A 12987-nucleotide genomic window follows, 5' to 3' on the forward strand; every position below is an offset into this window, starting at 1 on the left:
TTATGTAGATGTAAAGAAAAAAAAAAAACAGTTGTTCATCATCGCATTTTATAAGATGGGCTAGTGTCTCTCCCAAATGACACATGCACTGTAGCCTGCACGCTCTGCTGCATCAGAGCAACAAATCAAGTCTCTAACGGAGGACAGCAATTTGCCAACTGTCAGTGGCAAATAAAACAATGATCACAGGATTAGCAAAAAACTTACTTGAACATAGTTCGATCTGGGTGTTGCCAGGGAAACAAGACATTGCCAACAGCTGCTCGGTAGCTGTAGACACCCAACAGTCCAAGGGCAAGGGCAACTTTGGACACCCACGAGCACCGTCTTTGAACCAGGAGGTAGATGAGGACCAAACAGAAAGCAGCCAGCAGGGAGAGAACCATCCTGTGTTCAGAACTGGACAACAAACAACAAACAGTAAAGAAAATGCACCACATTCCATGAACTTTGAAATAAATGTAAACACATTTAAGGTGATTTAATTAAATATTTAAATAAATTATTCATTTAAATACTAAAAAAAAAAAGCTTAAACCATAAAGTAGACACCTATTGAGCAACAGAGAGATCATCACCGTGAGTCACATCCTCCAGCTGTAGCTTAAAGTTTAAAGAGGCACAGGGCTTCAATTGTTCACTGGATTTAAGGCTATACAGTTTGAAATTACACCACACTGAGCACAGACAGGAAATAAGGCCTCGAAGGACATATCAAAGTTGGACAGAAGCCGTGTCTTTAGCTGTTAGCTGGATTAGACAGCAGTGACAGTTGGATACTCTCAGATAAGATGAGGCGTAACGCTACCTTGATCTCATTATCCAAGCAACAGGCAGCGCAGGTAAGAAGAAAGGGCAATGCTGGACAGGGAAAAGGTCAAAATCCACATCTCTATTCCACAATGTGATGCATGTTAAAGAACAACTCATAATCCCCTGCCCTGCGCTGTTGACGGAATATTAATGGCTCTGAAGCAGTCGCAGTTCGACTGAAAAACCACAGTTTTTCTACAGCAATCACAGAAGGCTATTTTTCCCTTTCTGAATATTTTTTTAATGTTAAGAAAGATAGGGAAAAACATAAAATGTTACAGTGTCAGGAGAAAAACCTTGTATAGTGCTGACACCCTATAGCTTCCCTTAGAGGTCTTTAATGACCAAATCATTTGGGGACTTAATTTCTCATAGTATAATTTAATAGTTCAGTTTCCCAGCATATTCCATTCAGCCAGCCTCATCTATGTGATATTCCCCAGGAACAGGAAGAGGAATGAACCTGTTACATCGATCTGTTACTCTTACGTGTGGGTGGAGAGACAAATGGTGATTGAACATCTTGTCACTGCATCACATTGAAGCCCACTGTGGCTACTGCCATTTGGTGTCTGGAAAAATTGGTCTCTCTTTCTTTTTATAATGACTTTATTCCCATGTGACTGCTTATCTTCAACACTCAGGAAAACTTCAAGTTTACCACTGACTTTTTTCCCCTCTCACCATCAACTGCAGCTGTGCTGAAAATGAGTTCTTGCAATGTCACATCACCTACATGTTCCCACATATCCACAAGAAAAACGCAGCATACAACTCGAGACTAATACTCAGCTTGGCAAGCAGCTCCATGTTCATTACAGTACACAACAAATAAAACAGGTGTTGGACAGAACAAACACCAACAAGATTTCACAGTTTTTAGAGCCTCGCAGCTAAAAGCGCAAAGTTTGCCTTTAGTAACAAGAGAAAAAGACATGTAGTCAGAACACTCAACAGGACTGTACATTCAGATAAACTTCTGAACTTCAATATAATCTTTGTAAATATTCCGATCTTTCATGTCGTTTAACAGAACTCCAAAGACTTCAGAGAAACTGAAGAGAACTAGGAGAAAGACAAATCACTCTATCTTTTTGCTATTCACAGAGTGGTGTGTCTTTTCCTCTGAGAAACGCTAAGAAATGATAATGGTGCCAAGGTGATTTTCAATCAACCATGTAGCTGTTGCTGTTAACACATTCTCTTTGCTCTGCTGCATGGTTAAAATATAAGTTTACAAGCCGATGTAGAACCTAGATAAGTAAGGTCGCTAAAGTGAGTCTGCTCAGCAGACACAAGCTGGCTAATCTCTGCTCTGTGATAATTTGATAATGACAGGCCACAAGATGTTTTAACTTTATGTTCACGAGTGAATGTGAATAAATCAGTTAAAAGTACTGAAAAAGAAAATGTCTTTTTGCTTTGTTTTTTCTAAAAAGGCATAACACAGTATAGAATATTTCGGAATATTTCCAATTCAAAATTGGAGAGAGAGAGAGAGAGAGAGAGAGAGAGAGAGACAGATAGAGAGAGATGCAACTAGTGCGAACAGAGGCATGAATCAGAGACATAAGATTTTATTTTTTGATTATTTCACAGCAGGTAGGTTCTAAAGCACAAATAAACACACCCACACCTCTACACAACCCTGTTGGTTTCATGTGAATGCAGGATTCATCCTGCCTGTCTGTGTACAGTTCACACAGGCAGACATGCAGCTCTTTAAAACACACTGAGAGAACACAGGCACCAAGAAGAAACAGCTGTAACTGAGTTTTGTGCTCGTGCTGCTGTTGGCTGGGTGTTACACAGTGCTGCACAAAAGGCTGATGCCCAGAACCGTCCACACAGAGCAAAGTGAGAAAATAAGGAAATACAGCCAGAGGGCAGGATCTCTGCAGACGCTAGAGGATTCTTTTTCAAGAGAAAATAAAACTTTTTCATTGAATCTCAGTGAGACTGTCAGTTTATAAAGAATCAACTAAAATAATCCGGCAGCAGTTGCTGAGCCTACTACAACACTGGTGGTAAGTGAGTGGGTGAGAGGCAAAATGTTGGGAGAGGTGACAACACTACTGTCATGACAAGTGACATTATGACCAACTGGGACGAAAAAAAAAAATCACTATGAAATAAAAAATATATATATATTTTAAAATACTTCAGTTATGCATAACAATGCATAAATTACATAAATATTTGAAATAATTTTAACCGTATGTGTGATTTAGAAAAATGATAAACCCAACCTGTTAAGCCAGTGTCCCACATCAGGAAGATGAGCCCACTGCACTCCAGTCTGGTTGAGGGAGCGCAGCAGTCGGCAGCAGAGCAGCGTGAAGGGTGGTGTGGCTAACGCTAGCCACTTTTCGGAGTAAATCTCTGCCTTGGGGTGAGCAGAGGGGTGACAGTCTTTGGAAGGAAGGATAGACTCCTCTTCATCTCCAGAGCCACTTTGCTCTCTGAAGTACTTGCGACAGACATCCTGAAAGACGGCGAGGCAGAGGGTGCTGAGCAGAAAGTACCAGGTTTGGTGCTCTTCCTCCACGAAGCTGCTGGCCGCCAAGCTGAGAGTGTGCCCGATCGTGCCCGCCAAAAGCAAAACATCCAACTCTGACAGCGACCACTCACTGCTGCCGCCCTTCACTGGAGACTAGAAAAGAGAGCAAAAGTGCAAGAAATTCTAGAGGAAGGAGCAAAAAATACCCAGAATACACTCTGTTGTGACACAGTAATGTGCAAACAAAAGTTCTTTTGATCCTGTCCAGTTTCTCAGCTCAGGGTATTTCTTAAATCACAGAGTAGATTTCCAGGAGGTTTTGCAGACAGATGGGTCCTGGACCTATCTTGGGATAATATTTGTGGTAGGGATCTCCATGAGATGATAATCATGTTTGTACTCAAAAGTACAACTGACTGGAAATTAAAATATCAGGGGTATTTTTTCCATGTCAACAAATCTCTATGAGTCAAGACCATTTTAAGCTACCATTTACAAAGAGGGCAAAAGACTGCAACGACCACAGCCACATAAGCCTTAATATCCACTAATCTATTTTCACCTCTGTACACATTGGAGGTTATAACCGTAAACTCAGTGGGATAACTAATTGGATGAAAACGGTGATTGGGTGATGCATACTAGTCTACTTCAGTATTGAAAAAAGCCTCAATAAGTGACACCTAAATTGCCCACATGCTCCATAATAAAACAGTTCAATTTACAACCACTTATACTTGTTCTATTATCTCACCCAGACCATTTCAAAGTGAAAAAGAGAAAATCCCATCTATTGCTGCAGCTACTGTCCACATCCAAACACTATCCAGAACGTTTTTATTTTTTTGTGCCAATAGATTCAGTCAGTCATCATAATATGTGTTATGTACAGAGGCCTGACCTTTTGCTATAGAGCAGCACATGGTGACCATGAGCTGTCATTCATAAATTGTGGCCAATCACTTGTGGATGCTTTGATCACACTTTAAAAATTGGTGTTTGTCCAATCACATACTTGTATCCAAATTACTTTGTTCAGTGGTGACAGCACATTGCTATGCAAAGCAGGTTCAAATAAAGTTCAGCCAACCTTTTAGTTTAACAGCAATATTTTAGCTCAGCAACCAACTACCAAATGCAGACATCCATCTTAGCCTGTGTTCACCTTGAACACAAAAAGAAGCTGAGCTCAAGCACACGCTACCTGCTGGCTACTGTACGAGCTCAGTGTGGGAATGGGCTATTTCATTCTTGTTTTCCCTTACAAAACTTAAAAGTATTATCATGGCCAGCTCTTACACATACGCCTGTTAACTCCACACAAAAGCTTTGACATTAAACATTAAATTCTGGTAGTTGTGTTAGAAAAAAAAAAAAAAAATATCACTCAAGTGTGGGCAAATCAAGGATCTTGTGGATTTTATGAATGTCTCTCAGATTAAATAGCCTTTATGTTATTAAATTCTCCCAAAATATAGTTCTCTGTCCCACACATATTTCATGGTTGAGTCAGGAGTTGGGTAAAGCTGGGTTTGTCTGTTCATTCTGTAAATAAATTAGAGCTAACCTTGCATTACTAAGAAGAGGATTGATGTCCTGTATGTCTACAGCCTCTTTGTTTTTGAGATAAAACCTGTCACGGCCCAAAGGGAAATATAATACATTTTTCCGGCTCCGTTGCTTCCTGTTCAAGGCTCTCTCTCCTCCAGTGGTTGGCAAATTGTGAAATCTCAAAATCAATAATTCCTCATGTTTTTCTTCACTGAGCAAGTCTTCTGCATACTCATGTATGTCAGTGCCATTGTTTCAAGGTAGATGGAATGCAAATGTAACAGGAGTATTACTGAAAATTATTACGATGTGTCAGCATTTATATGTACTTCTATATGTACATTTGTATGTGCTTCTTGATGTACTTTTGGTACAGTTTAACTTTTCATAAAGACATACCTTAGCATCACAAATATCTGATTCAGGTTAGCATTCAGAAAACCTTTCTGCTTTACTTTTTTAAAAAGAAAACTTCCAAAATAAAGTAAAGTCTGCACATAAAACCATGGCTCCATGCCTTTCTCACTTCTTTAAGATCTTAAATTACACTGAAATCAACACTGTTCAGGCAAAATTTCTGTTGCCATTATCAGATCTCCCTTCTGCTTTTGACATAGTCAATCACACCCTATTATTGGTCAGGTCTGAAAAGTGGCCTGGGCTCCAGGTTTCTAACTGGTTCCGGTGCAACTTTCAAGTCATGAATTACTCTATCACCATTTGAAATCTTGCTTCCAAGGAGGTGAGCAGTTTAGCATGACCTGTGGAATATCACAAGGATCAAGTCTTGGCCCCGTTCTGTTTAATTTGTGCATGGTCTTGTTAAACAAACATGAACATACCACACCCATGTTATAGTCTTTGCACTTGGTATCTGTAAATCAGAGAAAAGACAACTTCAAAACAACACTGCTGTTCTACATTCACTAACTGGACTAGGACTCAAAATTTGGCATCTGTTAGGACAAATTGGCAAAAGCAGAACAGTCTTTGAGACAAAACAAAACAAGACAAAACAAAAACAATAGAGGCTTTCTGGTAAATACTAATATACTGTAACAATAAAACAGATTCTTTATCTAATCTTAACACCAAAAGGAGGTTGTCAATTATGACTTAGAGGACACAGAATGTGAATTTCCTTACACAGGTTGTTACAGAGATAAATAATTTGTTTACATTATTGTAAATATTTAATCACCGTTTTATTGGAGCAACATATAATATATGGAAGTCAGTGTAAGGGAGCTGAAAGGCTACTGTGGTTTTACTGTATGTTATGCCTCACAGTTGAAAGTTTTAGCTAAAAACACATCTGGTATAACACAGAGGTTCACAAATTAAAGCAAAATGTGCAAAAACCTGAAAGGAAATAGTGTTCCTTCAAACTTATTGAATCTCGCTCAATCTGGCAAGATAGTGTTAGATTATATAGGAAGGCCCTACGGACTGCCAGAGCAGCCTATTAGTCGAAATTAATTGAGGATAACAAGCATAATCCCAGATTTCTCTTCAGCACTGTAGTCAGGCTGACAGAGAGCCATAGTGCTATTGAGCCTTGTATTCCTTGTATTCCTCAGCAGCAATGACTTTGTAATTTTTCTAATGACAAGATTTTAAACATTATAGACAAAATTCAACACCTACTGATCTCAGCTGGTACCGATCGACATCCAAACACTGGAACCTTAGAAACAACAGTAGAACCAGATAACCATCTTGACTGCTTTTCTCGTATTGACCCTCATCAGTTATATTCACTTATATATTCATCCAAGCCAACAGCACTGCCTCTTAGACCCCATCCCTACTAAGCTGCTCAAAGAAGTTTTACCCTTACTTAGCACCTGTTTATTAGACCTGCAACTATAGACCGATATCTAACCTTCCATTTATTTCCAAGATCCTTGAAAAAACATTTGCCAATCAGCTATGTGACTTTCTTCTGTACTGTACTGGCTTCTCTACATTGGCTACCTGTAAAATTCAGGATAGAGTTTAAAATTCTTCTCCTCACATATAAAGCCCTGAACGGTCAGGCACCATCATATCTTAAAGAGTTGATTGTTCCCTATTATCCCACCAGAGTTTTACGTTCCCAAAATGCAGGGCTACTTGTGGTTCCTAGAGTCCTTAAAAGTAGATTGGGAACCAGAACCTTTAGTTATCAAGCTCCTCTACTATGGAGGATTCATGTAAGATTTACTCCCATTATTGCTTTACTTTCTTGAATCATTTAAAGTAACATACATACAGCAGCGCTGAAGCACTACTATTTTGATAATAGATTGTTCATGTGAGTCATTTATCAAGCATTTCATTCAAACATTCTCTGTTTTCAGTTTCTAAAATGTGAGAATTTGTTTCTGTGAACCAGACGAATCTGCACGCTCATGTTTCATTATGGGATGCCTGGTTTGACTAGGCAACCATTGCTATCGAACAATTTTCAGTAGAAATATGTGAACAAGGTATCAGGGTTAATGCTGTCTAGTGGCAAAAATGAAATGAGAGGTTAGGCAACGCTGGGCTAACTTTTCTCTGCTAAGTGCACATTTGGATTTTTCACTATTCTGATGTTTCTTCAGACTCAACAATTACTTTACACGTGTTTGATGCAAACATTGGTTAGGCTTGTGTTTGTTGCTTACCTACACAAGTCGAGCCCCAACTTTTCGGTCTGACTGAGTAAGTATGCCGAATGAGGAGGCATACTTGTCCTTACAAGTCCACTCATTACCTGCCAACTGTCCTGTGTGCACATTATGACATTTATTGGACATTCAAACTCAAATCCACAAGATTTTTCCATTCCTTTATTCCATTGGTTTATTCTTCCTACCTAATGGCCTGAGTGGACTTTTCCTGACTTTTCTTTCTGTATCAGCACTTTTTCAAAGTTCCAAGAGTTTAAATGAGATGTAACCTTCACAGATAAATTATAATGAGCAAAGAGGTGCAGCAGTAAAGAGCACTCATCTTTTGGCACAATTTAAACAAACACTTTTTGATTGATTGCTCACATTTAGGAGAGCAATCTACACATGACTTTTTTGGAGATGACAAAATTACACTTTTTCTTAGCTCCTGCATACTTTCAGCCACCTTTGGTTGACTTCTGCACCTCTTAGTTCATCAGCTTCGTGGGTTTACTGGTGTTATGTGGGATTAATAATGGTTTCCCTTGACATGTTTGATGAGCACACTATCAGTTTAGGAGCACATGATTTGCTCTTTTTTTCTTTCTTAAGTCTCATATTGGTTTGACAAATAACATGTGAGCTCATTCTGTCTGATGGACTAAAGTCTGTTTTATTCATAGATTTCATATAGTTCTACTGTTTTCAATACATGTTTCCAACATGACTATTTGCTCATAAACATGTGAGCTATTAGGTCCAGTAAAAAAAAAAAAAAAGCCACAAATTATTTTCATGCAATTCTTGTATATGTACCTGCCAATTTGACATGTACACCTAAGCAATACAAATTTATTATAATGCAAACAGTCCTGTAATAAATCCTCCCTTCATGAGAGATGTACTTTTTCTTGAAACTAACTGAGAGATGTTGATTCAACTTTACGATCATTTTACGGATCGGTGTTACTGTTATGTAGCTACTGATATAAATGAGGTGGACAAAATAATTAAAATAACATCAACGACAAACTCGTTAATGTAAAACAAAATAAATCCTTAATGATGATGTTGAATCAACACCTCTAAAACATTAATGAAACTGATCACCATAGCTTTCCTTTTTTTTTTCTCTTAAGTGTGCAATTTTAATTTTCTGCTGCTATTTATAGGTGTGCTTTTAAGCCAAGAATCTGTACAGAATTTCGTTATGCTTGCATGATGACAATAAAGACTCTTGAATCTTGAATCTTCATGAAGGTAGGAATGTTGTATTGCTGACTGCACTGATTTAACTAAGTGTACCTATAGTGGCAATTCTATCAGTGGGGCCGCAAAAGTCTGAAACTGTTTTGGTTTATGTGTCTTTTAATACATCTTCAGTCTACTGCTGCACTGATATATTAAGATTGTTTATGCTGAACAGCCTAATGCAGCTTATAGTAAAGGCTGACAAGACTGTTTTCATTTTTGCCATCACACTCCTTTGCCAATAAAAAGGCAACTAAATTTTCTTTGATGGGAACCATCAGATGGCACCATCCAGCTTAACACATTCACTGATCTCTGCAGACTCTGGTAGATTGGAACATTGGAACAAGCAATGATTATGGGCTAATAAAGTTGAGTTAAAAAATAGTACAATATATATGTTATTTAAAATGACAGATTATGCTAATCAATGCAGCAGGGTTTTTCAGAAATGTGACCTGATTTTAAGAGATTTTGCAAACAATTGGAGCCTGTGACTTCTGGGATACAGAGTAAACGTGCAGCAGAAGAAACTTACAGCTTCTGTAATAAATTCAAGATCCCTTTGCTGTGCTGTTGGCATTTAAAGTTTTAAAAATACTAAAGAGTCTTTTAAAAATACCATCTGAGTTCCTTTTCTATAGCTCTCACAGTCAGTACATTAACTCATAAAAACATGATCATACTTAATCATATGTGTCAGAATTAAACAATATAATTTTTATGTGTCAATATATTTAAAGTTATTCCACTGCATTAAAATGTCAATGTTAAAGCTACCCCCTGCTTATTACCTAACCGTTTCCCAGTGCAGTACAGTAATTAACGGTGCTCTCTGCAGTCCTTGCATGAATAACATTAGACCAGATGTGCGTACATTTATACAAACGGTGTCCAAAGTCTCAAATTGACTAAGAAGCACTTGCTACTAAATCTACTAAAACTTTTTCCCAGGCCTTTGTTTCGCCATACAGGAACATTCAAGTGATTTAAAGCTGCATTAGAAAAGACTTTGCTAACTTTGCTAAATCACTAAGTGGCGGTACAATAGACAAGAATGTGCCATCCCCCTTGAGCCTCGCTAGATTTAGTCTCAAATAAATCCTGACTCACAGCTAATGTTTCTTTACCCAGAGAATGTGAGACATTAAAGCATAAGAGCAAAAACCTATCTTTTAAACAGCAGTGAGATGACCAGTGAAAGAGGTTAACAAGTTAGGTTGCATGTTGATGTTTACATGCAGCTGATATTTACATAAGCAAACCACACATGTATACACCAAGGAGAGCCAACATCTGTTACAATGTGCACCCATGTTTGGGTGGTATATTTAGGTGCATAAACTCACCTTTCCGTAAATCTTGGGTCCCGGGGCGAGTCGGCGCGTGGCCAAAGAGACCAGAATACAAAACATTGCTGAAGAGAAGGCAACAGCAGCAAACACAAGACCCCAGGAGAGGCTGCAGAAGTAGCAGGAGCTCTCAGCAGATGTGCAAACCAAGACGTGCACCGAGGCGAGCAGCAGGCACAGGAGGTAGAAAGGCAGGGAGAGCAGGGCTGATAGGACTGGGAGATCCACGGTTGCTTCACCACTGAGGGCTTCAGGCATAGCCAGCAGTAAGACCAACAGGAGCTGAAGGGCCAGGACAGTCAGACAGAGAGAGAGGGGGAAGGAAAAAGAGAGATAGGGAGAAAAAAGTTTTAAGGACTTTCTGTTGAACTGATACAACCACAGAAACCTACAGCAGCTTCAGCAGTGCAAGTGCACAGTGGAGACTGTACTCCTTTATTTTGACAGTTAAGAGCCACTGGACTCACATATAATGAATATAGAGCATGTCAGTATATAAAGTTATATTTAAAGTTTGTGGTATTGATAATTATGGCTCTTCCATCTTAGCATAACTTTTTCTTCAGTTTTTATATGGGAATTACACCGTTAGAAGCATTTTTTTAAAATCCTGTCAAATGAGGATGTAGTTCTTTATGAGAGTATATTTTGATTTTATTGCAACCCACCTGTGACTTCAATATGCTAACAAAACACTGACCTACCAGTTACACCAATTGATCGATTAGTCTTTAGAGTCCTTAAGAATTCTTCTACTTACCTGAAACACAAACACCATGCCTGCAATCATGGAGTACATGTCATACTTCCCCAGCTGTTTGCTGAGGGCCGAGCTCATGGCAGCCAGGGCCTCCAGATACTGCTTCAGGACTTTTTTGCCCATGTTGGTCAGCACCTCAGAGGTGTTGCCCTCCAGGTAGAGCTTCATCCAGTTCCCATGAGCCTTTTCTGCTACACGGAATTGCTCAAAGCCTGCCTCTGTATCGTGAAGAGGAGTAGGGGGAAACATCTGTATCAACAGTTGACATGCTTAAATAGTGCAGCTTCAGAGAGACCATTAATGGGGGTTATTGAACACTGATGTTTTGATGCCAGGTACTCAAAGACTTGTTATTACTGTGCTCTAAAACTCTTGTTGGAACTGTAACAGCTACTGCATTCATACAAATTTGTCAAAATGAGGAAGATATGTGCTGCATCTCATTAATAACCGCTATGGGTTTTCTTATGCATCATCACATTAACTGATTGCTGTGTATCACCCAATATCATGTGATGAGGACAATTATGAAACCAAACAATCTGTGCTTTCCAATAATGTAACTTCAAACTCTGTTTGCAGACTGAATTCAAATTGAATGTGGTATGTTCAGTGTCATAAGAGGGCTCAACTAATCAAAAAGCTGTCATCATACTGTAACATATTGACAACATTACAACTATGGTTGGATAGTTAGCTAGAAAGCTAGAAGGAACCACATTTAGAAATGCTCATTTGTTTTTCTCCTATTAATTTAAAAACAAAAAAGTTTCAATCTGTAATACTTCAGAAAAAAGTCTCTTCAGAGTTCTGTCTATCCTGCTGCATTTCATCTTAAAGAAAATCCAGCTATTTTCCAGCTGTTTCTTCGTTTATGATTAAGAGATCACTAATCCTATTTATGACTTCAATCATTCTGATGCATGTTGCGCATCTGAATGGGGAATCTATCAAATTTCAGTATTTTCCTTTTCTGTATCGCTGTTCTTTACCTGAAAACATAATATATATGTAATAAAGACCACTTAGTCCTGAAAAAAATAAAGTAAATAAAGCATAATTTGTCAGGATCCTAACAATGATTAACTATTACTCATTCCCATGTTTACTCAAAGCAGGTGACATGATGTCTGTTTTCATTTTACTTCTGTGAGCCTGTTCAAGGACAAAGCAATGTGGAGGTTTTGATTTGTGGCATACCTCAGTTACACACACACACACACACACACACAGAGTCCTAAAAACAACATTTTGCAGTATACCACGGATCACAGCAGCACAGGCATAGAGGTGATAAATAGTGACTGTGGCTTTGCCAGCTGGTAGAAATATTAGAACCTTAAGCCACAGGCATGAATCAGCCATATCGATGACCCTGGCTATGTTTCATCTGTCTAAAAGTACAGGGATTGGTTAATGGCCCTCCATGATGCCTGAGGTTAAAATAACAAACAAAAAAAAAAGAAAAAAGAAAAAAAGAACATAATACGAACATATGGTGACACAAGGCAGTCAGTGATTGAGACAATTTTATAAAGAATCACATTTGGCCTAGAGGTTGGAGAAGCGGCTTGTGATCGGAGGATCACCGGTTCGATTCCCCTACTTCTAGTACCTTGAGTGGGTAAAATTTTACTCAGGCCTTGGACAACAGACAAGACATCATCCAATACCTTCATTAAATGTAGATCATGAAAAACTTTGATCTGTGAGGTTTTGTCTCTAACAAATTCAGAAAAAGAGAATCAGAAGAACTTGATCTCTTGGGATTTTATATTTCAAGTGTGTCAAATATTTGACTTCAATGAATAATGTGTTAGTTGGTTGAAAATAACATATAAAATCCGAAAGTCAAAGAGACAAATAAATGGCATTCACATATTACTGTTACTGGCAACACAGCAAGGTGTCCCCTGGTCCCCACCATGGAACCCTTTAAAGAGGACCCATTAACAGCCTATACAGGACAAACATCCAATACAGTGAATACATAAACTATATTGGATAAGATTTATTGTTTTGTGGAAGTGGAATCGTAATCAACAGAGAGGATGGCCAGAGGGTACAAGATGCAAAGGAGGTAGAATTTAGACACTCCTAAGCCAAACAAACTTTTATTAT

At 38.6% G+C, this 12987-nt stretch overlaps 1 protein-coding gene across 4 annotated transcripts in view; it reads right to left on the reverse strand.

Moving 5' to 3' along the window:
- Nucleotides 1-12987, reverse strand: part of pigg (phosphatidylinositol glycan anchor biosynthesis class G) — a 56477-nt gene that overhangs the window by 23252 nt on the left and 20238 nt on the right. For all 4 annotated transcript variants that reach the window (XR_006844834.1, XM_046405694.1, XM_046405695.1 and 1 more), the window contains exons 7-10: nucleotides 10867-11084; nucleotides 10104-10388; nucleotides 3063-3466; nucleotides 208-399 (exon numbers count right to left, since the gene is read on the reverse strand). Coding sequence is in view for 3 of the 4 variants with exons in the window: in XM_046405694.1 (XP_046261650.1) it covers nucleotides 208-399; nucleotides 3063-3466; nucleotides 10104-10388; nucleotides 10867-11084 (1099 nt within the window). In the remaining variant the exon portion in view is untranslated. The remainder of the gene's footprint in view (nucleotides 1-207; nucleotides 400-3062; nucleotides 3467-10103; nucleotides 10389-10866; nucleotides 11085-12987) is intronic.

This window comes from Scatophagus argus, chromosome 12, assembly GCF_020382885.2.
Source record: "Scatophagus argus isolate fScaArg1 chromosome 12, fScaArg1.pri, whole genome shotgun sequence".
Classification (NCBI taxonomy): domain Eukaryota; kingdom Metazoa; phylum Chordata; class Actinopteri; family Scatophagidae; genus Scatophagus; species Scatophagus argus.